This window comes from Zootoca vivipara, chromosome 14 (genome assembly GCF_965207765.1).
Source record: "Zootoca vivipara chromosome 14, rZooViv2.hap1.1, whole genome shotgun sequence".
NCBI lineage: Eukaryota > Metazoa > Chordata > Lepidosauria > Squamata > Lacertidae > Zootoca > Zootoca vivipara.
In genome coordinates, this window is record NC_142597.1 from 36,882,464 (window position 1) to 36,910,412 (window position 27,949).

At 45.4% G+C, this 27,949-nt stretch overlaps 1 protein-coding gene across 1 annotated transcript in view; it reads right to left on the minus strand.

The window, feature by feature from the left end:
- Window positions 1-27,744, minus strand: part of WSCD1 (WSC domain sialate O sulfotransferase 1) — a 48,658-nt gene extending 20,914 nt beyond the window's left edge. The window contains exons 1-4 of the mRNA XM_035140151.3: window positions 27,508-27,744; window positions 13,261-13,962; window positions 9,286-9,400; window positions 7,265-7,452 (exon numbers count right to left, since the gene is read on the minus strand). Coding sequence (XP_034996042.3) covers window positions 7,265-7,452; window positions 9,286-9,400; window positions 13,261-13,687 — 730 coding nt within the window. The 5' untranslated portion in view covers window positions 13,688-13,962; window positions 27,508-27,744. The remainder of the gene's footprint in view (window positions 1-7,264; window positions 7,453-9,285; window positions 9,401-13,260; window positions 13,963-27,507) is intronic.
- Between the last annotated feature and the right edge of the window lie 205 nt (window positions 27,745-27,949).

The window sequence follows — 27,949 nt, forward strand, 5'->3', positions numbered from 1 at the left end:
CTGGACATTTGGCTGATCGCCGAAGAATTGATGCTTTTGAATTATGGTGCTGGAGGAGACTCTTGAGAGTCCCATGGACTGCAAGAAGATCAAACCTCTCCATTCTTAAGGAAATCAGCACTGAGTGCTCACTGGAAGGACAGATCGTGAAGCTGAGGCTCCAATACTTTGGCCACCTCATGGGAAGAGAAGACTCCCTGGAAAAGACCCTGATGTTGGGAAAGATTGAGGGCACTAGGAGAAGGGGACGACAGAGGATGAGATGGTTGGAAAGTGTTCTCGAAGCTACCAACATGAGTCTGACCAAACTGCGGGAGGCAGTGGAAGACAGGAGTGCCTGGCGTGCTCTGGTCCATGGGTTCATGAAGAGTCTGACATGACTAAACAACTAAACAACAATAACTGGACACATAACAAATCACATAAACAAATCAGAATGAATGCAATTTTGTCTCCCATGCCAGCTTTGAGCAAATTAACAAGGATGAATGCTCAATAAACAAGCCATATGAAGGGCCCTATAGTCTCACAGATATTATGTCTGAGGCCCTGACCACATTCTGAACCATGCCTTGACCACCCCCCCCCAATTCTCCACCTTCGTCTCTGGACCTCAAGAGCAAAGGTGGTTGCTGACCACCCCCAAATTGATATGCATTGGGTCGCCAGCAAGCTTTATTTCTGGGGGTTTTCTTGGGAGAAGAGGTTCAGCCTTCCTTCCACCTCTCCTCCCTCAGGAGGAGGAATAAATCAGATGAGGCTCAGCTGTGAACCAGCAAGTGACCAGGTAAAGAAGAGGGTGGCAGTGAGGATTGAAATCTCAATCCATCCTGGGCATTTGCTCGGATAATCCTTGGCAGCAACTTGGTCAAAATCGCCACCTCTTAACCGAAACAGTTAAAAAGATTTGGTTTCAGAAGAGGAAATGGGGGAGTTCTAGTCCACAATTAAAGAAATCTTAGTCAAGCGATTGTATGCATTTAAATTGATTAATTCAATTAAGTTGTTGATTAGATCTGCATAGGAGTGAAACAGTCGTCCAGATGGGGGAGGGAAGAAGCATTATTTGCTTGTTCTTGGGTGATATCTGCATGTGCACAGTAAATACTATTCTGGAAAAGGGGTTCCCTGCTGTACAAGAAAGAAGGAATAATAGAATCAAAGAATTGTAGAGCTGGAAGGGACCCCGGAGGGTCATCTAGTCCAACCCCCTGTAATGTAGGAATCTCAATTAAAGCATCCATGGCAGATGGCAATCCAACCTCTTCTTAAAAGTTTCCAATGAAGGAGAGTCTGCCCTGTGGAACGCCCTCCCATTGGAGGTCAAGGAGATAAACAACTACCTGACATTTAGAAAACACCTAAAGGCAGCCCTGTTTTTTTAATCTGTGATATTTTAATGTATTTTGGTATTTGTTGGAAGCCGCCCAGAGTGGCGGGGGAAACCCAGCCAGATGGGCAGGGTATAAATAATAAATAATAAATAAATAAAAATAAATCTTCCAAATAAGTCCATTCCACAGCCAAACAGCTCTTACCACCAGAAAGCTCTTCTTGATGTTTAGTCGGAATCTCCTTTATTGTAACCTGAATCAGGTCCTACCCTCCAGAGCAGCAGAATACAAGCTTGCTCCATCTTCCATGTGACAGACAGTCCTTGAGATATATAAAGATGGCTATCATATCGCCTCCCAATCTCCTCTTTTCCAGGCTAAATATGCCCAACTTCCTCAACCATTTCTCATAAGGCTTGGTATCCAGACCCTTTATCATATTGATCACCCTCCTCTCAACACATTCTAGCTTCTCAACATCCTTCTTAAATTGTGGCATGCAGAACTAGACATAGCTGCGGTCTTACCAAGGCAGAACAGAGTGGGACTATGACTTCCCTTGATCTTACACTATACTTCTGTTACAGTCTAGAATTGTACGTTTTTTTTGTTTTTTTTTGTTTTGCTGCTGCTGTTGCATCACACCATTGATTCATGTTAAGCTTGTGGCCTACTAAGACCCCTAGATCCCTTTTCACATGTACTACTGGCAGGCCAGCTATGCCCCATTTTAAATGCGTGCAGCTAGTTATTCCTGCCTAAGGGAGGGGAGTAATACTAAAACTCAACTAATGATTACTCAAAGAAACATAATAGGTTTAAACTTCCCAAAAGAAACTTTGATATAGAAAAGACATGAATTCTCAAAATAACCTCTAAAAGGGACCCAGGTGGCGCTGTGGGTTAAACCACAGAGTCTAAGGCTTGCTGATCAGAAGGTCGGCGGTTCGAATCCCTGCAACGGAGTGAGCTCCCATTGCTCGGTCCCAGCTCCTGCCCACCAAGCTGTTCAAAAGCACATCAAAGTGCAAGTAGATAAATAGGGGCCGCTCCGGCGGGAAGGTAAATTGTGTTTTCGTGCGCTGCTCTGGTTCGCCAGAAGCAGCTTTGTCATGCTGGCCACATGACCCGGAAGCTGTCTGCGGACAAACGGTGGCTCCCTCGGCCTATAGAGCGAGATGAGCGCCGCAACCCCAGAGTCGGACACGACTGGAACTGATGGTCAGGGACCACCGTTCATGAGGTGCTGGCTAAGTGACTCGTTTCACTGGAAAATCTCTCTCTGTTTCCTCAGAAGGAAAATGTTTAGGGGCTGAGGTTTCCTTATAATCAAAAACTAAACAGGAGCTGTAAACTCTGAAAAGAATGGAAAATTTCATAGCAGTTAGGGATAAACTTCCTCAAGATAAGACTATAGTTGTTTAAACTAAAGATTAGCTAACCTATGGGACAATTCAACTAATGAATATCATTGCTCTTAGGAAAAGATTAAGTAAAGGGCTGTAAAAGCTCTCCTAGTTGTGATGTTGTGATGCCATTGTTCAGACTGCTGGAGGGTGTTAATAATAATAATAATAATAATAATAATAATAATAATAATAATAATAATAATTTATTTATACCCCGCCCATCTGGCCGGGTTCCCCCAGCCACTCTGGGCGGCTTCCAACAAAACATTAAAATACAGAAATCCATCAAACATTAAAAGCTTCCCTAAACAGGGCTGCCTTAAGATGCCTTCTGTTTCTGATTCTTGGCTTATACAGTGGTACCTCGGTTTATGAACACAATTGGTTCCGGAAGACTGTTCATAAACTGAAGCGTTCATAAACTGAAGCGAACTTTCCCATTGAAAGTAATGGAAAGTGGATTAATCCGTTCCAGACAGTCCGCGGAGTACTTAAACTGAAGCGTTCATAAACTGAAGCGAACTTTCCCATTGAAAGTAATGGAAAATGAATTAATCCGTTCCAGATGGGTCCGTGGCGTTCATAAACCGAAAATTCATAAACCGAGGTTCCACTGTATACTGAGTGGAGCTCCATTTCTTAAAGGGCTAGGAACAATTAATTGTCTTAGGGCGTGTCAAAGTACACTTACAATAGTAGAATACAACAAACTTGCATAATGCTGGTTCTAAAATGCTCTTAACATAGAGAGACTTAGGGAGGGGACTGGCTTATCGAGGGTGGGCATTTAGAGGTGGTATTGTTATCCCCCTATGTGAGAAGAAAGGAGAGTTTTGAATTATGGTTTCACTCTTAGTGAGAATTCCGAGGGATAATATGCCAGCCTCTGAAGCGCGGTGAATTTTGATCTGTTGATATTTTGTTATTTATCTTCTATTGTCATCACTTGTGCCTGGTGCTTCTGCTGTCTGATGGAATATATGGTTATATCAAGCACCTGCTGAATGAACATTGTACATTGCAGTTGAAATATTGATTGGGTGGTTTAGCTGGCTATGGTATTACAATACGTATCATTGCTGCTCCTTGAGCTGGTGGATTTACTGGGTTTCGCCAGCCAGGTATTGGGCCCCCTTTTTCTTTGCCTCAAGATATGCAGAAGGGGAGTGGAATCCAGGCACCCCTATAATAGTGATAATGGAGAGGGAAGTCTATGATGGTAAAGGTAGGGTGAGCAGCTAACAGATTGAGGTTGAATCCTAACAAGACAGAAATACTGTTTGTGGGGGACAGGAGGCGGGCAGGTGTGGAGGACTCTCTGGTCCTGAATGGGGTAACTGTGCCCCTGAAGGACCAGGTGTGCAGCCTGGGAGTCATTTTGGACTCACAGCTGTCCATGGAGGTGCAGGTCAATTCTGTGTCCAGGGCGGCTGTCTACCAGCTCCATCTGGTACGCGGGCTGAGACACTACCTGCCTGCAGACTGTCTCTCCAGAGTGGTGCATGCTCTAGTTATCTCTCGCTTGGACTACTGCAATGCGCTCTACGTAGGGCTACCTTTGAAGGTGACTTGGAAACTACAACTAATCCAGAATGCGGCAGCTAGACTGGTGACTGGGAGCGGCCCAGTTCGTTTCCGAGCACAACTCAAAGTGATTTTCTCCCCAAACCCTTTGGGAATCTTTTGTCCTGTTTGGTGATGGTATCCATATAATCAAAGGCAAAGGACATGTAAAAAGGTAAAGGTTCATGATTTATGATGAATTGGGGGGGAGGGATGTTTAAAACTACTTCCCCCCCAAAAAACCCAGAGTCGTTTTTTGTTGGGAATAACCCAGACTGAAATTCCTAGGCGTCAGAAAAGGTTATTTATGTATGCAACAACTGCGGCCTGTGTTTTGTTAGCCCCCAAATGGAAAGTGAGCAAGGTCCCAACTAAAGAGGACTGGCAACTTAAGTTGACAGAATATGCAGATTTAACACATAGAATAAGAGAGCAAGAAGAACATACATTTAAAGAAGATTGGAAAACATTTATTGAATATATAGAAAATAACTGTATACACAGCTGAAAGCACTAAGATAAACTGAACAAATATTTTTTGATGGATGTAAAAATGGAAAACTGATTTGAATAGTTATAGCAAAATATGATGCATGATATGTAAAATGAATCATGGAAGGAGAAGGGAGGTCATTGGATATATTAAAAGTTTGTAAAATGTTTATATGGAAATGTAAAATTGTAAAATTTAAAATTGAAAACTTAATAAAATTATTATTTAAAAAAGAAGAAGATGGAGAGTGTCATGAGAACTAGGGATGGCTTCTGACCCCCTCAATGTGAATCAGCACCCCCCCCCAATTGTTTACCCCTTTTTGGTCTTTTCATTCAGCTCCACTGACTTGCTTTGCTTCAGTCTTTCTGCTTATAAAGAGTCCCTGTAACCATGGGAACCAAAGAAATGAAGCGCTGGATTACTGACACTCCAGCAAGATTCAATCTACAAACCAAGTCCACCTCTTGCATTTGAGGCAGAGGCAGGAATACGGAGAATGAAAGCTCACAAGAAGGCATGCCAGCAATACGGCCAACTCCTGCTTTGATCTTAAGCTGAGACCCAATTCCTTCACCAGTGGGAAAATACAGAGGTGCCCTCAAAAATCTCCATGAACTTATCATGAACCGGTTTTGCAAGGGCAGTGACACTTTGCAAATGAGCGGTCAGTAAGATTGCAGTTCCACATCTCCTGGAATTCCTTTCAAATGCATATGAGCTGGGGCCTCTACATTCAGAAAGAATATCCCTTTTGTTACCAAATGCAAAGGACTGGGGCCAGCAGCAGGCAGTGCCTGTTTCTATCACAGCATCCAACTGTGATTTTGAGGGTGCTTATTTCTGCACATCGTATCATCGTACTTTAAGTTATGTGCACACAGGGCAAGTCACAGACTATGGACACAGGCCTAGTTCTCAGACAGAACCGCAAGAGGTGTCAACTGTTGCTTTTTAACCAGAGACTAGAAATGTTTTCTGGTCTGTCTCAGGTACCGTAGATTGTTGTCCTGGTTCGCTATCCTGACGTTGTCCCTGATTTTGTTTTTTCATGGTGTCATCTTAATACTGCTGAAATCTTAATACTTTTTCTAGATGTCATAAGAACCAGCTGGATCAGGCCAATGGTCCATCATCCAGCATCGTGTTTGCATGATGGCCAACCAGGTGTCTGTTGGAAACCCACAAACAGGCCCTGAGCACAAGAGCGCTCTCTGCTCTTCAGGTAGAACATAGCCATCATGGATGGTAGCCACTTGATAGCCTTGTTTTCCTCCATGATTTTGCCTAATCCTCTTTTAAAGCCATCCAAACACTGAGTCTCTCCGAACTTGGTGCATTCTACCACAGTTAAAGCAAAGGGGATTCTCTGCAGAGCAACTATCTGGCTCCACCTCATATAGGTACATGCTCATATAGGTACATGGCACACAGATAGCAAAACAACCCCGGGGAAGAAAATGGCTATATCTCCCCTTTCATATCACTGCTTGTGTGCTCAGAGAGGGTAGGAGCAGTGATGGTAGGAGATTGAAACACAGGGCCAGGGGTTTCCAGAGATTGGCTGTGGACGTGTAAGAGTGTGGATCTTGAACAGCGCTGAATTCTTCCTTCCTCTAATGTTGGACCTGCCACCAGACTCATGAAAATGTCAGCACTCTAGTGGAAGGAGGCCCGTGGAACATGGAACAAATACAGGTGAAACTCGGTAAATTAGAATATCGCCGAAAAGTGCATTTATTTCAGTAATGCAACTTAAAAGGGGAAACCAATATATGAGATAGATGCATGACATGCAAAGCAAGCTATGTCAAGCCTTGATTTGTTGTAATTGTAATTATTTGTCATTAGGCGGGTCAGTTATAAATGGAATGAAATTAATGAAATGTAATGGTGATGTTTATTTTTGTATTATTGTAACTATTTGTTTTATTACTGCGGAATTTCCAAAATAAAGCACTTGTAAAAATTAAAAGAAAAATAAAAAAATAATAAGTTGCATTACTGAAATAAATGCACTTTTTGACAATATTCTAATATTCTGAGTTTCACCTGTATAATGGGAATCTCTCCAGTCAGTGGAGGCTGATTCATTATGGCAAGTGGGGCACAGCCTTAGCCAGCCTCCATCTGCCTGCCTTTTTACTTGCAGCCAGACCAGCGGGTGGCACTGGCTGTCACCCTCCTCCTCCTGAGCACCAGTGTTGCCCTTGTAGGACTTGGCAGGGAGGAGGATGGAGCTAAAGTAGAATTACTCAGCTCTGCCCGTCATTGGCTCTATCTCCCCCTGCTGTTGGTCTCCCTGCCTTCTGGGCACCAGTCACTACTGCCTGCGACGGAAGGAGAATCCCCTAGCCATCCCTGATCCATGTTGTCATTGTAATGGAAGACACGAGAGGAGCAGGCATTCTGCTGCCCACCCCTGCTGGTAGCAAATACTCACTTAAGAGCCTTACATCACTTACGTCGTTTTGGTCCAGCCCATGGCTGCTCCTCCACACGATAAACAGATAGCCTGTTGATGCCTCCACACATTGTTCCTTTCTCTCCTTTGCATTCATTGTTGCACTCCTCCTGCTTTGCCAAAGTCGTGGGCAACTTGTTTCCACAATAGCATTCGGCTCCATACTCCAAGCCAGCATAGGTGTAAGCCCTAGATGGGTACAAAACGAACCCCCTCACTGTAAAATCCAGCAGTTTTGTAGCAAACTTCGACTCAGCACATCATGGCATTTAATTTATATCAGAGCTGTGCATAGTGTATGCAGATGCTCTGGATAGCTCAGTTGGTTAGAACTTGGTACTGATAACACCCAAATTGCATGTTTGAACCCTGCGTGAGACAGCTGCATATTCCGGAATTGCAGGGAGGGGATTGGACTAGATGTTCCTCGGGGTGCTTTCCAACTCTACAATTCCATGATTTTTATGGTTTGGAAGCTTCAACCGGCACAGAATGTGGCCAAAAGTGTCTGGATCGGTTCAGCCAGCTGGAACTTTGTAGCATTTGTTTCGAAGAGTCTGCATGCTATGGAGGATAGTTCAGTGTTATAGTGATGACCTCTAAAGCCCTACAAGACCCAGTTATCCAAATGAAGACCTCTACCTCTGCTGAGGCTTGAATATAATAATATATAATACTTTATTATTTATACCCCGCCCATCTGGCTAGGTTTCCCCAGCCACTCTGGGTGGCTTCCAACCGAATATTAAAAACAGTACAGCATCAAACATTAAAAACTTCCCTAAACAGGGCCGCCTTCAGTTGTCTTCTAAAAGTAAAATAGTTGTTTATTGCCTTGACATCTGCTGGGAGGGCATTCCACAGGGTAGGCCCCACCACCGAGAAGGCCCTCTGTCTAGTTCCCTGTAACCTCACTTCTCGCAATGAGGGAACTGCCAGAAGGCCCTCGGTGCTGGACCTCAGTGTCTGGGCTGAATGATGGGGGTGGAGATGCTCCTTCAGGTATACAGGACCGAGGCCATTTAGGACATTATTGTTGCTCCATAAGAGCAAAATATGAGCTCTGCTCATCAGACCAGTGGGCCATCTGGTGCAGCATTCTGTTCTCAGTCACCAAGCAGAGAAGTCCATGAACACAACAATGCTCTCCCCACCTGCTTTTCAGAGGCACATTGGCTAGCAGCCATCTCTGAGTGATGTTCATGGCTGAAAGACTCAAGAAAGAGTTTTGGTCATGGTGGCACCATCACCACACCTTCCACCTCCCAGTTGCAGAAAGCCTTTCTCTTTGAGATATGGCACTGCTTAGTTTTGGTGCCAGGTGGCGCTGTGGGTTAAACCACTGAGCCTAGGGCTTGCCGATCAGAAGGTCGGCAGTTCGAATCCCTGTGACGGGGTGAGCTCCCATTGCTTGGTCCCAGCTCCTGCCAACCTAGCAGTTCGAAAGCATGTCAAAATGCAAGTAGATAAATAGGAACCGCTACAGCGGGAAGGTAAACGGCGTTTCCATGAGCTGCTCTGATTTGCCAGAAGCGGCTTTGTCATGCTGGCCACATGACCGGGAAGCTGTACGCCGGCTCCCTCGGCCAATAATGTGAGATGAGCGCGCAACCCCAGAGTCAGTCACGACTAGACCTAATGGTCAGGGGTCCCTTTACCTTTACCTTTTTACTGACAGAGAGAGGTGTTGATTTTGGAGGACAGGGGTCTCAATATTGAGAAGGAGCAGGTGCAGTATTTTTTACCCTCTTTTAATGTTTTGTTGAACTATTCTTGTGTTTTGATTTTGATTTTGTGGTACTGCATAACCTGCCCTGGGATCACTTGTCCATGAAAGGGGGGAGGAACAACAATGAAACAAACAAGCAAATGAATGAACGAATAAATAATATAATATAATATAAGTAAGTTCCTTTCTTAAGCGAATGGAATTTGAAGTTCCTTTGAATTCTGGTAAAGAGATGTAAAAGCACGAAGGACACAAATATATTTATACAGAGAAAGATGTACATAAATTTTTACCTCTCAGAGCATGCATCCTGGCAGTGAGAAATAGTCATTTTTCTCAAGTCATAAAACACAGCACCTTTCAGAGTCCTCTCCCTGGAATCGTCACCGAAGCATCCAATGTAAGTGCCTTGAGTAGATGAAAATAGCACAGAGTTTGAAATAATATTGTAGACTGGAACATTTGATTGCAAATGCAAGGGTTTCGCCCACCCTCACTGCCAGATATGTATATCCTGTCCCAGCTCCTGTGGTCTTAGTTCCCCAAGAAGATGGAATGACTTTTAAACCACTCTTTGGTGCTGGAATCTAATCCACCACTCTGTTTTCACAGATGTTGACCAGATGCCCAAATGGGATGCCCACAAGCAGAACCCGAGTATGACCGGGACCTGTGAATCCCAGTAACTAGGATTCAAGGGCATATGGCGTCTGACAGTGGTGGTAGAACATAGCAGTCATGGCTACCGGCCATTTAATTGGTCTAATCCCTTTTAAAATTGGTCTAATCCCCTTTAAATGTCATCCAAGTTGGTAGCCATTGCGACGAACCCCCTCGCCGATGTTGCCAATAGATTATGAGACGAAAGGGTACAGGGGTAAAGCAATCCCCACTCAATTCCTTACGCCTTAAAATAAACCCCTCGATTCTGGGCTTCTCGGTAAAGAGAGTCTAATTCCAGCTTTCGTGGCCTGATCTCACAAACACTCAGGGCTATTTGAATGAACAACCTCTTGCCTACAGAACAGGGACTCTCTCAACTCAGATCCCCCCTGTATCAGTCTGCCATATCACCTTGACAAACTTGTGGCACTCTAGGTTTTCACCATACTGCCCTTCCTGTGTGACTCTAGGACACAGACTATCCCCTTTTCCTTAGGTAAGTTTTGCCCTTTTCTGAGTCTCCACCTCGGTGAGTTTTAATACGCTGCTGGAATAACCAAGACGATACTCTTTGGCACAAAAAGAAGATGAATTTTATTTTCTTGAGAACATAGGTTTTTCTTTTCTTAACGATGCATAAGTTTACAAGCTTAGTTACAGTTATACATTAACTCTGTCAGACTTTAACTTCAAGTTATCCTAAGCCTAACCTAAACCACCACTATCCTGGCCCCACACCCTTCTTCTTCCCTCTTCGTCACCACACTCCCCCTCTTCCTCTTCCAACTGCCAAAACGGTTATTCCCTCCTTTTTAAACCAGGCACCGTCCCGCCTCCTAAAGATGCGCTGTCAGTTAAACTGAAGGTGGATTAACTCTTTCTAATCCAGGGTGTAATAAATCTTCCATCCTGGGGCTAATCCGTTACAACCATCATCACATCTTCTTGTAGCAAATTACATAGTGCTTCATGAAGTCTTTTTGTCTGTGCTGAATTGGATGCCCACTAGTATTATGAGAGAGGGGGAAAGAACTCTTCCAATTCACTTTCTCCACATTGTGCCTAATTTTTATGCACCTTCATCTCCTCTTGCTCACCTTTGTCTTTAAACTTTTTTAAAGTGTGTGTGTGTGAGAGTCTGTGTGTGTCCTGGAGCCATGAAGCTAAGAGTAATTGAAGGGTTGGGTTGAGGGAGTAGTGACTTTTGTCCTGTTCAGACAACATATTCCTGATGACTGAATGTGTTATTTGGGATGGTGTAAACCAGACATGTCCAACAGGTAGATCGTGATCTACTGGTAGATCACTGGACGTCTGCGGTAGATCATTGGTAGATCATTGGCTTCCTCCAAAGAAGCTGAACAACTGCGACTCCCCTAAAAAAAGCTTGACATTTTATCTCCTCCCTGAAAAAAACCAACAACTTTGACCCGAACCCCCCCAAAATGGGCCTTCCTCTTTCGTAAAAAAAGCTCAAGAAAAAGGGGGTAGATCACTGCCAGTTTTTAACTCTGTGTGTATATCGCAGTCTCTTGAGAGTTGGCCACCCCTGGTGTAAACCATTCATTTTTTGCTCCCTAGCCAAATGTGCTCATTCACATTCTAAGCAGGATCTACTCACTAAGAAATAACACAAAGATAGGCTCTCTCCGTATGGTTGGGGAACCAGATTTGCATAGGTGTCCCAAGTATACAATTCAGTCAACATATTGAATGATGGTGTTCCACAGATTGATTCAGAATAAGCAGATAATTGTATGGTTCCAGGTTTGTGCGCACACATGCGTGAACATGCACACACACACACACATTATATATATACAAGGAAAAAGCAGAACTCTGGAAATAAGATGTTGAGACAAGGAGCAATTTGCAAATGTGCAATTAGGAAGTTCGTACAGCGCGAACAGACACCCACAATAACCCAGTTAGAAGGTGCAGGCAAGAGCAAGCTATAGACAGCTTCTCTATGTTTCTTTGGGTTGCGTTTCACAGGACTAATTTTTCCCATTTGCAGATAAACTGAGCCTCCCCCAGTATCCCCCTCAAGGAGCTACAATTCCCAGAGTTCTCTGGGATGGGGGATTGTAGCCCTGTAAAGGAAACAAAGGAAACAAACTACGCTTCCTAGAATGATCTCGGGGAAGCCATGACTGTTGCAAGTGATATGATACTTCTTTAAATGTATACTGCTGTTGGGGTCTGAGACTGTGGAGCAAAGGCGCCAACTTGCACCAAAGATTGAGGGGGCCTGGTCATGTATGCAATTTCACACCCGTCACACAGGTCTGGCATGCTGTGTGATGTTATACATGCGTCACACGATGTCACATGATGTTTTGGGAGGAGCCAAGGGATAGTGTCATAAGCAAAGGGCACAGTGGCTCCTTCTCCGATCTCTCTCTCTCTCTCTCTCTCTCTCTCTCTCTCTCTCTCTTGGCAGCCTATAGTGACAGGAAGAGGAGGAGCCTGCCATGGAAGCCACGCTCGACTCTGTTCTTGGCCTCCTCCACCCCCTGATGGTAAGGAAACCTTGTGGGGGCCTGCCCCCCCAAAAAAACATTATTTGGAAGGGGGCAAAAACTCTCAGCCCCACTGAAGTTGACACCTCTACAGCAATCTCATCTGATGCGAAGAGAGGCTGGTCCATGAGGGTGAATGGGGCATTGCCCACCAATCTCAGTCTGTCCTCAGCCAACCCTCACCTGCCTGGCAGTTTTAATAGCAACCAGTCACAAGGTGGCTCTGCTTGGCGATTGATCATGCTGGCTAAAGTTGATGGGAGTCGGAGTTCTAGCAGGGCAAAAGGATCACCACCAATGATTTAGATCAGGCATCCCCAAACTTCAGCCCTCCAGATGTTTTGGACTACAATTCTCATCTTCCCTAACCACTGGTCCTGTTAGCTAAGGATCATGGGAGTTGTAGGCCAAAACATCTGGAGGGCCGCAGTTTGGGGATGCCTGATTTAGATAATGCATTTCCCAATTTCCCTTCTCTATTATTCACTGGTGGTTAGTCAGTTACTGCACTCACTAACCTCTGCTTTTCCTAAGCCAATCTCCACCTTCCTACCTTCTTACTTGCAACCATGACAAGGGGTAGTGCTGCCTGCCAGCTTCCTCTTCCTCAATCCCAGTGTTGCCTTCATAGAACTCAGCAGGGAGGAGGCTGGGGGCAAAACTGGAGTTAGAGATCGCTGCCTGTTGTTGGCTTTTGCTTCATCTCTTATTAGTGGCATAGCGTAGGTTGCCAGTGCCTGGGGCCATGCAGAGGGGGTTTGGAGGGAAGGAAACAGACAGAGTACACATGCACATTCAACTGCCTAACGTTGTCTGTGTTACCCAGGAGATCGCAGCCGCAGAGATAAGAAGAGTCATTCTGTTGTCTGGAGAGGTCACTTGCTGGTTTGCATGGAGAAACCATTTTCAGTAGAGCCCAGCAACAGAAGCACACAGCTTTCTAAGGCAGCGCCAGGTGTGGGAATTTTGCACCCCCCTAACAACCACCCTTCTATCTCCTATTTGGGTGCCCTGATTTTTGCCCCACCAGTCCAAATGAGCATCAGCCACCACTGACATTGTGAGCTTTAGAAAGCCACTTACCTTTGCTTTCGGATGTGTGTTTCAGCCTCTTCATTCCCACAGCTTGCATTGGCTCTTGCTCGTTTACAAACCGGAGGAACCACCTCCTTCGTAACTGCCTCAGTTCAGAGTTTCTGGACATCAGCCACCGCGGCCCATACTTCTGGTCCGGTGTTGGTCCATGGAATGTATTCATGTTCACTAGGAGTTTAGGAGTCAAGTGAGTGTTTTGCACAGGTCTCGTATCTGCGCTCCCGGCACCTGCCAAAGCGTCCACAACTGGCAGGGCCTGGTTCCCAGAGGCCCCATGGAAACCTTGCTGGAGGACAAAGCGGGATCGCTGCAGTAGCAGGAGGCTACCAGCCATCAGATAAGCTGCAGTGAGGAAGAAAAGCAGAAACTGGGTCCTCCGAAGAAACTTCTGTGGTCTGAAAAAAGGTTTGGCCATACCCTTGCTGTGAACCTGGCCTCCTCACGCCTTTAGCACACTGCTAGGCTTCTCACTCATTCCTCCCACAGGTCCACCTCATTATCTCGGAACCTTTCCTCTCTCAAAAATGTTTTCTTCCACTATCACGGTTGGATGGATATCCATATTCCTCTGTATTCAGGGTGCTTTGGTGCTTTGAAGGATCCTTGAACTATTGCTGCTGACCATCACAAGCAACATGTCACATTTCACAGCCCTGGTTGCAGCGCTTCACATTTCAGAGTCCCCCAGATCTGCAATATTAAAGCAAAATCTGTTCAGTTCCGAAGCGCAGTGATTTGTTCTCATGGCGTGCGCCCTTCCTTTGTGTGAAACACTCCCCCATCTGTTGTTTATCATTCTGCACTTTAAAGACAATAATCCCGCAAGAATGGCTGATTGGGGGTTGCAAAGCAGCAGAACACAGCTCTTCAGCTGCGTCAACACACTGTTTCTCTTTTGCTTCAAATTAAAGGGGAGGTTCTAATTTGGAAAGTTTGGGGAATATACAAAATGTACACTCCTAGAAACACACCTGGGACTCTTTAATCGCAGTTGCCAGGGAACAACCCAAGGCCCTGAAGCAGATGTAGTCAATAGGCTGCCCTCCAGGTGTTGAACTACAACTCCTACCAGTCCCAGACAGCATGGCAAACGCCAAGAATGAGGGGAACAGCTACATCTCAAGGGTACTGTCAGAGGGTCATTGTGGCTACTCTAGAGTAACTCCACTTGAGTCCAGTTTGTCTGTGCAAAGCATTTACAGTGCAGAGGCAGCTTAAAACATGACCTCTCATTCCGAATCAGAACACGGCAATGGCGTACGTCTGGTCCTACGCCAACAAAGTAATCAAGGCACCCTAAAACGCCTCCCCCTTGACCTGCGTCATGGTGCTCTCCTTAACTCTTGCGCCGGAAGGAGCGATGCCCTCTCAGCCTCCTCCCTGTCAAGGCAGTGGAAGGGCTCCCCAGCATCCTTGAGCCCTTGCCTACATCTCTCCTCCCCTGAGCCTTCCCATCGTTTCACATGCTGGCTTCTCTCTTCCTCCGAGTCTTCCCCCTCCCTCCTGGCTGCTTCAGACCCACTGCTGCTCCCTGTGCTTGGCGAGGTGGACGTTAGGATGATGGGGGCTGGCTCCCTGTAAGGAGTCACCCTTACAGGTACCATATTGGCTATCCCTGCTGTAAACATGTGAAAGCATGTTCTCTACCATTGGCAAACTAGTCCAATTCCCTGCCCATTGCAGGATGCAACAACACACTGTGCTCAAATACGGCTAGCAAAGGAGAACCCACTGCCTTCTGAGACAGACAGCTCCACTATCATGCAGGTTTTGCCACTGGAGGCTTCTCCTAATATTTAGCCTGAAATATACTCGGAGTCGAGAGTGAATTTCATGCTCTTTATTCAGCTCGTAGTCATCAAGGAGAAGAATACCCTTTCCCCAAAACCATCTGCTTATATACATTATTTACACAATGGGCTTTGCGTGAATGGCTACTTCAGGGCTACACCTGTGGGCCAATCAGTTTGTGGATTGACTTCTGCCAGCAGCCTGATTGGCTGCTCGTGCAGACCAATCAGGTTGCGGATTCACTTCTGCCAGCCGCCTCATTGGCTGCTCCTGCAGGCCAATCAGGTTGCGGATTCACTTCCACCTGGAGTTGGATTGGGTGGCTCCTGTGGACCAATCAGACTGCTGATTCTGGATCCTATTGTTCTATGATTCAGCTCAGTACATAACATAGCCAAAATCTGCTTACCTGCTATTTCTATCCAAAGGTCTGAGGTCCTACATTGGTAAGGCCACAAAGGGTGTATGCTGGTAGTGGTTTGAGGCTGGACCGGGGAAGGCTTGGATCTGAAGGATGCAATGCCTTTCCAGACCTCAGACATGCCTGCAAACCAGGCAGGGAAACATGCCAGCTCTGGCGCTGGCATAGTTCCATCCCATTAATTTCTCTCCCATTGGGAATAATGGGAAGAAACTGTGAAAGTAAAAAAAAAAGAGGAAGGAAGGAAGGAAGGAAGGAAGGAAGGAAGGAAGGAAGGAAGGCTCACTTCCACCCGGTTGGTGCAAGCAGATTGGAGGAGGCAGTTTAATCACCATTAATCCCCTCACACACACAAATGCACATCCTCAGGGCTGCATCCTAAATCTCCCTTCCAAAATAGCTGAGAAAACAGCACAGTGAATGTAAATGGCAGGCCGAGCGCTGCATGGTACCTTAGTGGTCATGTGCATGCTTTTCTATTAGGGATGGCAAAGAATTTCAGTAAAAATGCAAAAGGGAGTAGAAATTGAAGCAGTTTGTGTGCTCAGGAACGGAAATCAGTCAAGCGAATATGATTGCTATTCACTGGCATCGTTGCTTTTAAGTCTGCAAACAATGCATGATTACTGACTGTTTTTTAACGTTGTTTTGACATTTCCTTTACGTTGAATTGTATGCAAGCTACATTAGTTGCGTGAGTAGCTACATCAGGTTAGGAGACTTAGCTTAAATAGCGGGCAGCAAAATTAATAGCATAGCATTTGGCAGAAACTGAACTCTAGTGAAATGGAAGAAGAAGAGAAGAAGAAGAGTTTGGATTTGATATCCCGCTTTATCACCACCCGAAGGAGTCTCAAAGCGGCTAACATTCTCCTTTCCCTTCCTCCCCCACAACAAACACTCTGTGAGGTGAGTGGGGCTGAGAGACTTCGGAGAAGTGTGACTAGCCCAAGGTCACCCAGCAGCTGCATGTGGAGGAGCGGAGACGCGAACCCGGTTCCCCAGATTACGAGTCTACCGCTCTTAACCACTACACCACACTGGCTCTCACACTGGAAGACAGGACTGGTTGCGATGAAAACAGGTAGGAATGGAAATCACGGGCTTCTCACACCCCAAATTTCTATGCACGCACATTGGAGGCAAGATGAACCCACTCATATATTGACATTGTGGAGGCTTGAGAGAAAGCTGAACCCTGAAAAATGACAGTGCTAGCACCTTACGCTAGCAGCAGTTGAATATGTCATTCTCAAATAGCAAGAAAAAGAGGGAAAACAGGATGGCCTTTAATCAATGAAAACAGCTGGACAATATGCAGGCATAACAAGCACCTTTTAGAGCAGGTGTGGGGAATCTGGAGGGCCAAGGGCTCCCCACATCTTTAAAAAAAACAACAACAACAACAGGGATTGTGTAATGTTTTGTCCTTAAGCCTAAGAGCAGCTCTGCTTGGTCAGCTGATGATGGAAAAGTGGGTGTTAAGAGGAAAACATCACTACTTAAACCAGGGGTGGCTAATCCTTTGCCCCCTAATGTTGGTGATCTTTGATTCCCATCAGTCCTAGGTAGCATGGCCAATGGTCAGGGATGAGGGAACCTGCGGTCTCCAACTACACCAGGAGGGTCAGAGGTCACCCCCTAAAGGAAAGGGGAATGCTTGCTAATCTAAGATATTGCTCAAGGTTTGAGCAAATAGCTCTCTGCAGATATTTGAGCAGGTGGAAATTTTGAACAGGCATCCACGCAGTGTAATTAGAAACACACACACCCCCTTCAAGTCTGAGGTTTGTCAGACATCTCTAGTCAGCACCAAGACCTCACTGGGCTCTTTGTTATCCTGAGTCACACAGCGGCAGGATTGTTCTTGAAAGAGAAAAACACTTTTTGTGCTCCTGGTAACCTTTAACCTCTTTTTATAACAAACGAAAGCTGTCTCCTGGCCAAGCGTCTGCTCTGGTGCTTCCAAGGAGCACTGCTTGTGCAAAAGCAGAGCAGAGCAAAGAGAAAACCGGGCCGTTCTTGTTTCATTTGCATGGTGGTCATTTCCTTGGCTGGACAAGTTGCTTTAGTTTAGACCGTGTTTTTTTCAGTTGCTGTCCAGCCTTGACCACTCCAGCAATTGCTGTCTCTAAGTACTTTGCCTGAAGACATGAGGCAAGGGGGTCCTTGCTGCTGGAATCATAGAGCTGTAGAGTTGGAAGGGACCCCCAAGGGTCATCTAGTCCAACCCCCTGCAGTGCAGAAGTGGAGTTGCCACTTCTCTCGGTGTGGGCTCACCCTCAATACATCGGGCAACTTGCAGGCAGCAGCAGCTGCTGCAAAAACAAAAATCCCCAGTGAAGTAACAGACAGGTCAGCTTCACCAGCTGTTTTTGGACTGCAGTTCCCAGCATCCCTGACCACTGGTGCTGCTAGCTAGGGATAATGGGAGTTGTAGTTCAAAAACAGATGGAGCCCCAAGTTTGGGAAACCCTGATATAATGCATCTTATAGATGTGGGGAACCACTGGCTCCCCCAGATGTTGCCAAACTACAACTCCTATCAGCCCAGAAATTGTGACTGGTGGCCAGTGCTTTCCCCCCTGATAATACTTACCATTATGCAGTACTGGCAACTCCCCAACACCACCACCACCACATGGGGAGTCATGGCATGAGGAAAGCCCTGTGGCGCTTGGCCACTGCCAGGGCACTGCACTCTGTTGCTATCCATGTGCACCCTGGTCCAACCCACTGGCAGTGCTCACGATGGTCATGGTGGGATGGGGTGCAAGAGCCACTGGAGGGGCCAAAATCCTGAGTTAGTGCAGCAAGAGCCCCAGGTAATGGATGGGAGGGAGGGAGGTCATCTGGCTTTGAAGAACTGCAAAATGGGAAGGGACCCAAAATGTCATCTAGTCCAACCCCCTGCAATGCGGCCGGGGAGGTTGGTGTCGTGGCCAATGACAAAACAAGCCCTTACTGTAACAACTGCATGGTGAGTACTGGCAACTTTTTTTCCCCCAAGAAAAAAGGCACTGCCGATGGCCAGGGATGATGGGATTTGCAAGTTCCCCATACCTGCCTTACAACATCCTCGAGAAGGGTGTAGGAACGCTGCCCAGGAACACTCCTGAATATACTGGGACATTTTGTTGCAGTGGATCTATTGCACGGACCCAGAATATCTCCTAACATGGTAATCCTTGTCATTAAATTAAATGAAAACCTTCAGGCTAATATATTAAAACATTATCAACCATTTATTTGGGAGAGAGGGGTGTAAACAACCCTATGGACCCATTTAATTTTGCTTTTCTACTTTGTCAGCTCTCTTTGAGAACAAATGTATTCAAGCTTGGAAATAATTTCGGGACCTAACCAAAATAGATTTTTGGCTTCCAGCCTGCCTTCTGGATATAGACATCCATTTTTCCCCTGCAGCTTTATTAGGGGAGGAAAGTCAGTATTAATATAATAACTTGTACACGCAGATCACTCAGCGTGAAGCCAAAGCAAACTGGGGAAAACATGCTCACATACAAATCCGAGCATTTTGTTTGTTTATCTAGATGCTTTGGTTTACCCTTTCTTCAGAAGAATGTGTAGCCGTCACAGCATGATAACGCTACGGTTGCTTAGCTGTGGCTCCTGCACTACTGGGGGTGGGACTAGATGATCTTTGTGGTCCCTCCCACCGTTACAATTCTATGATTCTATGATCATCACCATAATTGTGAAGGTCCACCAGGGGCAGTCCCACTTCCCTCTGTACATCCCTCCATATAGGTGCAGGATTAGAGCCCCAGCTAGCAGGGCTTCCTGGTGGATAAATGCTGAGAGGGAAGCTTGCAGCCATTTCCCCTTCCTGCAGTGGGGCCTGATAAAGCAGACAAGAAGCTGCAGGGCGGAGACACAGCAGCCGGCAGTGAGCCTTCAGAGTTTCTTATACCTGAGGAGGAAGAGAAGCAAAGTGAAGAGGCAGTGAGAGCCTGGCTGGAGTTCCAGCTGAGATGAAGCCCAGAAGGTAGCTGACCTAATGGAGAGCCACTGCCAGCCAGAGTAGACAGTGCTTGACTTGATGGACAACTGCCAATGTTGATATTAGGTGGAAAGACAGGAAATTACAAGTGTGCAATAAAAGGGTAAAGGGACCCCTGACCATTAGGTCCAGTCGTGACCGACTCTGGGGTTGCGGTGCTCATCTCACATTATTGGCTGAGGGAGCCGGCGTATAGCTTCCAGGTCATGTGGCCAGCATGACAAAGCCGCTTCTGGCAAACCAGAACAGCACATGGAAACGCCGTTTACCTTTCCGCTGGAGCGGTACCTATTTATCTACTTGCATTTTGATGTGCTTTCGAACTGCTAGGTTGGCAGGAGCTGGGACCAAGCAACGGGAGCTCACCCCGTCACAGGGATTCGAACTGCCGACCTTCTGATCAGCAAGCCCTAGGCTCAGTGGTTTAATCACAGCGCCACCTGGGTCCACCCTGAGTAAATCAAGGTGCCTCAGTGTGTGTGTGTGTGTGTGTGTGTGTGTGTGTGTTTACATTTCTGAGTTGAAGCACTATAGGAACAAGGCACCCTAAGTCAGAGAGGCAATGCTATATCCCAAAAATCTCAGATCCCAGGCCTATTGCCTAGCCCTCCCCCCCCAAAAAAAAGAGGCAGGAGAAAAACTGCTGCAGGTATCCTTTGTTCTAAATGTGAAACCAAACTGACTACAGTGGTGCCTTGGTTTACGAACTTAATCCGTTCCGGAAGTCCGTTCTTAAACCAAAGCCGTTCTTAAACCGAGGTGCGCTTTCTCTAATGAGGCCTCCCACTGCCGGTGCCCTTCCACCATTCAGATTCTGTTCTTAGACTGAGATAAAGTTCGCTAACCGGAACACTACTTCCGGTTTTGCGGAGTTCTTATACCGAATAGTTTGTAAACAGGGCTGTTCTTAAACCGAGGTACCTCTGTATAAGGGGAACGCTCTGGAGTAGCTTATGGGAAATGTGGGGGAGGCAGAGTTTGCTTTGAAGAACAGGCCTAGCTTTTAAGATTTTTCCTGGGCTTCCCAATCACAGTGCTTTGGGTGAGGACTGTTGAGTGAAATAGTTTTTGTTTCATGCAATTGTTGCTCCATTGCAAAATTCTGTCTCTCTGGAACAGGGTTCCTAAAAGGGTTCTGGTGGACTGGGTGCCATTCCTGCCTCCTTCCTCTCACCCTTTCCAACAATTTCCTGTTTAAATTAACCACCCAATCCCATTTCAAGCAACAAGAAGGAAACAAAAGAATTAAAGACTCTCTACTTGTCTGTGCTTTGGCAGATTTCTGACCCAGGGGCACCGCTCTCATGTCAGCAGTTTCCATACAGACTGCCCACCAAACAATGGGAGAAGCCAAGTGGTCTGCCCTGGAAGGGTCAAGTCTATAGCCTTGTGAGGAAAGCATTGCAATTGTCACTCTGGAAGTTGGCAGGCTCCATCCCCCAGAAGCGCCAACCATGCATGCAAATTGCATTCAGTTCCAACAGAAAATGGAAAAGTTAAGACTAGAAGATAGCACATAGCTGTCATGCTAGTAACCGCTGATAGCCTCCTCCTCCACCATTAGTTAGTCTATTACTCTTTTAATGCCATGAATTATTCTAATGCTCTTTTGATGCCATCAGTGTTGGTGGGCATTACTATATCTTGTGGGCATTACTAACCCTTTGTTGTCCTGGTGGAAATCCTTCACCAGGGTTTCTCATCGTGGTCTGTTTGGGTCTTCAAATCTACAGCAGCAAAGAGATGTCTTCCAACATTTCAGATACTCCGAAAGTCCATGTGTGACTGTATGCATGCATTTATTAAAGTCTAATTATATATTTATCTTGCCTGTTCACAGTGAAGGCACTTACGGTGGATGGTGTCAACATACGTTAAAAAGAGAGGAAGAGGGTGCACTGTTATCACACAAGGAGCCACTGCCTGATCCTGATGGCAAGCTGTGCGCAAGTTGATGCCTTGGTTTGCATTTCTATGGATGCACACTAGTCTATTGCCAAGCTGCATTCACCTCCCGCTTAGAGATGGAACATGAAGATGGCAATGTTTACATTCCTTTGAGTCCATTTGTAGGCAGAATATCCACTTTGCACACAGAAGGTCTTGGGTCCAATTCATGGCATCTCCAGGAGAGCCTCCCTATCTGAAACCTTGGGAAGTCACTGCCAGTCAATGTGGACCATACTGAGATAGATGGTCTGGCTCAGTATAAGGAAGCTTCCTGTATATCTCAAATAAGCTATTGTAGCACTGGGAAAGGTGCAGAAAGGGCAACCCAAGCAACTGTCCAAAAATAAATTGTACATTTCTTGCCCTGCCCAATTTTTCCTGCAGCCCCACCCACCAATGGCAAAAGGGAATGTGGCCCTTGGACAAAGAGAGGTCCTATTCCATTACCCCGACCTAAATTCCTCGCCACTCCAGCGAAAAGTGTTATTAGACCTACACAGGAGAAAAAGACAAGAGTCCTGATTTTGGGTTGTTTTTCCTTTTCCAGGTCTAGCAACAGAGTGGGGAGGAAAGATCCCAGAGTAATATACTTTCCCTCACTGCTCTGATCAAAAGTGGAGCCTCCTGTGGTGCCTCCAAAGTTGAAAGAAAAGCCCAGAGGTCTCATCATGGATAGAATCATAGCATTGGAAGAGATTTTAGGGAACATGTAGCCAAACCCCTCTCCTCAGTGCAAGTTCCATAATGCAGGTTGCATCTATGACATCCCTGATAGGTTGCATCTATGACATCCCTGATAGGTTGCCATGCATCTAATGAGCAGAAGCCCACTACCCCTTGAGGCATTCTGTTCCAGTGCTGAGCTGAAAAAGAAAGCTACTTTGAAGAATTTTTTTTTTTACTATTCAGCTGTCATTTGCCCCCAACCATGTCTTGGAGCAAGGCTAAAGGTCTGGGACACTGCAGACAATACAAAATATTGGCCAGGTTGCTGGTACAGTAGATGCTGCTGCTAGAAGAAGAAGAAGAAGAAGAAGAAGAAGAAGAAGAAGAAGAAGAAGAAGAAGAAGAAGAAGAAGAGTTTGGATTTGATATCCTGCTTTATCCCTACCCGATGGAGTCTCAAAGCAGCTAACATTCTCCTTTCCCTTCCTCCCCCACAACAAACACTCTGTGAGCTGAGTGGGGCTGAGAGACTTCAAAGAAGTGTGACTAGCCCAATGTCACCCAGCAGCTGCATGTGGTGGAGCAGAGATGCGAACCTGGTTCACCAGATCACGAGTTTACCGCTCTTAACCACCCTACCACGCTGGAGTGGTCACCAAAGGTGTATTTGGTGACTCAAAAGTGTATTCGGGTACTCAAAAGAACCTGTGCTACTTCTGCCTTTGGTACTGGTGAGCCCCTTCCCTTCACCCCAAACAAACTGTTAGAAAAATTTCTCCTCCACCTGGAGAAATTTGTGATATGGTGTCCTCCAGTTTCTCTGTCCACAGATCAGGTCGAGAATATCAAAAGGCTAGCTGTGTATGGCTTAGGTCTGTTCTGTTGTTCTTGTTCTGGGAAACTTTTCTTCTGTTTCGACTTTTAAATGCATGCTAAAAACTTTCCTGTTTCACTAGGCTTATGCAGGCAATTAAAAACACATCTTTCTGCAATGGTCTGTTTTAGCTTTTTAAATATGATTTTTACAGTACGGTTTTAGGCATTTTTTTGTTGTTGTAAACAGCTTTGATTTTTATTTATGAAATTGCAGTCTATAAATAAATAAATAGCATTTTGCTGAAATTTGCAATTTCCACAAATTATTGTCTTATTAATTATGTTTGTTTGTTGCTTACTGCATGAAATGTCTCAATGTGACTTACAACTGTAAGGATATATCCATGCAAATGCTCAAAGAAAACACCAGTAAGAATAAAACAATGCTACTTCTTAAAAGTTATTGTCCTGCCATATTATAAGAAGGATAAATCCTATCCAAACCTATTGAGATTCCCCCCCCCCACACACATGATGTTTATCAACAACATGCAAAAACAGTCTGTGGATTCCGTTAAAAAGAAACACCATTCAAAAGTAATTTAGAGAATATCCTATGCACAATGAAATCAAAATGATTTGTTGTTGTTTTAAGCAGTGTTTTATCCATGAGTAGGGATGGTGGATAAATTCAATTCAGTTTGCATTTTAATGCCAAATCTATCAAATCTCCACCTTCTGAAACAGTATGAAAACCGAAACATAGCCATCCTTTGAGATTCACACTTTTCTGAATGCTGTGATGTAGTTTTCCAACCTAACAATGTTTACAAAAATGCATATCTTAGGGGGGAAGGATACCAGTAGAAATAGCATACATGAATTCATATTAAGGAAACCCGCTTGCAAAAATGTGTACACTAATCAAAACTGCACACCCCAAAAAAGTGTTTGTTAGAAGAAATTCACACTATAATGGTAAAAAAAAAATCATGAGGATTTAAACAAGCAAAAAGATCACACATTGCTGCAGAAATGTGGGGAACTGACTTTCAGATTGGGAAAATGATAGAAGTGAAACTGACGGATCTTTTTATCCCTTATGGATCAACAGTGTGGAGCATGGGGTTGGAGAGCCAGTGAAGGACACAAAAGTGAATCTGAACATGCTGCTGCCAACATTCCGCATTAGCGCTGCTCAGATAGACTGCTCCTATGAAAGCTTGCATGTAAAAGTTGTTAGCTGCTGCCCAGTGTCATATTCCCAAAAGGAACATGGGGAGCTGCCTTCTACCACGTCAGACCATTGGTCCACCTAGCTGTGTGACAGTGGCTCTCCAGAGTTTCAGGTAAGGCCTGCTGGATTAGATGAAAGGCCTGTCTAGCCCAGCAACTTATTTCCCTCTGTGGTCAATCACATGCTTCTGGGAAGGCCTTGAACAGGGCATGAAGGAAAAGGACTTTCCTTTATATTTGTTCCTCAGCATCTGGTGCTCTTAAGGTACACTGCCTCTGAATATGGGAGTTCTATTCTTAACTGTCAGGGTTAATCAGAACTGAGCTCTGTTAGGTGATGTAAACAGTTCGTCTGGTCCACCTTGAGGTCCATGGTGGTCTACCAAATGCTTTCTGGAAGCCCTCCCTTCCTGTTGCCTATTAGTTGTGAAGGCTGTGTGGAATTCTATGATTCTATGGATTCTATGATTCTATGAATGTCTATATCCTGAAGTGATCATAGCTGCCAAGTTTTTCCTTTTCTCGCGAGGAAGCCTATTCAGCATAATGGAAAATCCCTGAAAAAAAGGGATAACTTGGCAGCTATGGAAGTGATATGCCACTGAATACCATTTGATGGTGGGTATCAGCACTGTTCTGAATTTGCTCCTTGTGGCATCCAGTGCTGAAGTTGGCACTTGTAACTACCAACTTCCTCCCTAATCTTGGACAGGGTTTCACAAGCTTCCCAGTTCACTGGCTCCCTTTATGAGCTTGTAAAGTGGTAATTGACCACAGCCCAAATTCTTAGGAATGTAAATTGAATAAAGTCAAGAAATATCACCAGTCACCTCCACCAGGAAGGAAAATAAGGGATGCTGTTGTATTTTGGAATCACCTTATTAAATACAGAGGTTCCTCACGGGCACGGGAGATACACTCTGTACATGCCCGTTCCTTTTATATCCTATTTATAGTTCCTACATTTTTCACACCATATCTCATCAGCTTCATTTCCACTCTGGGCCCTTTTCCAACCTCTTTCAGCACTTAGGACTTTATTCACACACACACACACCTCTGAACAATCTTGTCAGCCCCCAAGAGGTCAGTACCAACCACTTTGAGAAACCCCAAATCTAAGAACATAAATAAGAGCCTTCTGGATCAGGCCAATGGCCCATCTAGTCCAGCACCCTCTTCTCACAGTGACCAACCACATGCCTCTTCTGGGAAGCCCACAAGCAAGACCCAGCTGTATGGACGCTCTTGTCTCCTGTGGTTTCAAGCAACTAATATTCAGAAGCGTACAACCTCCCACTATGGAGGCACAGCATAGCCTTTATGGCTTGTAGATATAGATCAGGCATGTCCAACAGGTAGATCATGATCTACTGGTAGATCACTGGACGTCTGTGGTAGATCACTGGTAGATCATTGGCTCCCCCCAAAGAAGCTGAACAACTGTGGCTCCCCTTAAAAAAAGCTCAACATTTTACTTCCTCCCTGAAAAAACTCAACAACTTTTACCCAACCCCCCAAAAAGGGGGTAGATCCCTGCCAGTTTTTAACTGTGAGTAGATCGCAGTCTCTTGAGAGTTGGCCACCCCTGATATAGAGAACCTGTTTCCCTGTGCTCCAGAACAGGTGTTTCTTCCACTCTGCCCTATTCAAAGCGGATCTGGCCATTTCTGGTAACTGTTGTGCTAAGTCCTGGCCTGGGGGGGGGTTTGCAACTGCAGCAAGGCCCACAACAGACAACAAGGTGGCAAAGGGCTATCGGGCCTTAGTCATTCAGAGCAAGATGCTTGAAGCAGCAGTGCAGGAGAAATGGAAGGAACACTGGGGATGAGGGAGAGTGCCTGGGTGCCTAAGGAGGTAGCAGAGGGCAGGAGATAGATCATGATGCCTTCAGAGGCTGAAATGTTCATATGAGGCTGGAGACAGCTGCAGTGAGAAAAAGAAATAGGGCAACAAGTTCTTTTCCCACCCATATAGTTAAGCCTTTTTAAAATCTCCCTGTTCAAGGACCATTCAAACCATCTTTCCCAGTAGGGAGACCATTACTAATGACAGGAAAGCACTTCGGCTCAGGTATCAAAACGAACCAAGGGTGTCCATTGTCGGGTCACTAAATCTGAGGTTAAACATCTGTTTGCTAGGCTCTTCTGGGAAAGCCAAAGTTTAATTGCAAAGATCGTTTTGAGGAAGGAAACACAATCCTCTTTCAATAGCAATGTTGCTACTCCGGGGAAATAAGGATGTCTGAAATCAAGAGGGAGAAGCAAATCCCTTTGAGTTGAAGAAACTGGAGACTTAAAAACTGCTTCCTTCCTTCTTCAGCAGAATGAACTGAGATGAAATGATATGCCTGTTTTCATGAACTTTGCCATCAATGCTCTTTTTTTTCTAGGTCAGTGGCAAAACTGCCAAATTATAGGGTGAAATGAAAACACACTGTTATGAGATAGAGAGCCACAGAGGAGGGGACTTGTGCTATGGCAAATGTATACATACAGTGCAAAAGGATTCTGACTTCTGTCTTTATTTTATTTTTAAAGGAGGTTAAGGGAAGGCTGAGAAAGAGGAAATCTGATAAAACTTAAGATCTTGAAAAATTCAAGGGGAAGAAATCCTATTTGCAAACGTGTCCCTCACTTTGATCTCCCAGAACTGTAGGTCAAGCTGCTTTCTTTGTCATCATTTCTGCAAACCAATATGGTTCTGGTATGACAGCCAGAAGTAAGTTTTTCTCTAAGGGGCAACGTGTGAGATGACGCTCTGCATAATGGTAGTTTCAGAAAGGCTTCTTCTTTCAGCAAGGAATAATATAACCCCAAATGTATATTTCGAGAGGCCCTACGGTTGAGGGTTTGGGAAACACTACAGGGCTGCAATAGCAACCAAGCAAAAATGGAGAGAAATGTTATTTATAAAGTGCTGCAAAAATGTATGTGGATGCATTTGGGGTAGGGGGGTTTCGGAGAAACACTGGCCTCTCCTTGTGGTCTTCAGAACACAGGGGTAACAGTCTCTCTTGCAGACATGCACATGTATGGTCTCCCTTTTCAAGTATACAAAATCCAGGCTTCACGGTGCCTCAGCCTCCTAGCACAATCTTCACAACACAATCCTGCTACACACACACCGCATGCTTGAGATAGCACAGATCATTTTCATCAACCCCACAGATACCTGCCTCCGTAATGCATGCAATTGCTAATGGCTCAGGAGCAACGGTGGAAGAAGAAAAAGAAAGAAAGAAAAGTTGTCCAGTTCTGACTTAGGCAGTGATCGATGGATATTTGCAAACACTTTTCAGCGTGCCAATAAGAAGGGAAGAAACACTCACCTTACATATATAGTTGCGCATGTAATCAGAACTCCAATTCGAGAGAGAGAGAGGCAAAGTCCTCCGCAAATCCAGTGAAATATTACCAGAAAACTGTAATGCAGCTCTGTAAAGCAGCTCAATCCGTCTCCCAGTGCCCTGCTCCGTTAATCCTCCTTCTACCACCCAGATTTCAGTATACAGAAGCTGTAATCCTCCTGCATCCTCCTTCTCGCAGCTCTGCTCGTCTCTAAGCTCAGCACTTGAATACCTCCAGCTGTTTATATCAGTAACTAACCGAGCCCAAAGAGAGCAGACCCACTTCGCACATGCTCACTGCGGACCGGGCTTCGCCACTGCACAAGCTGGCGCTCTCCAGGGTCCTAAGTGACTCACCCAGCCACCGTTCAGTACAGCAGCACAGGATGCAAAATATCACTTGTGTTGACTTTGGTACTCGGGG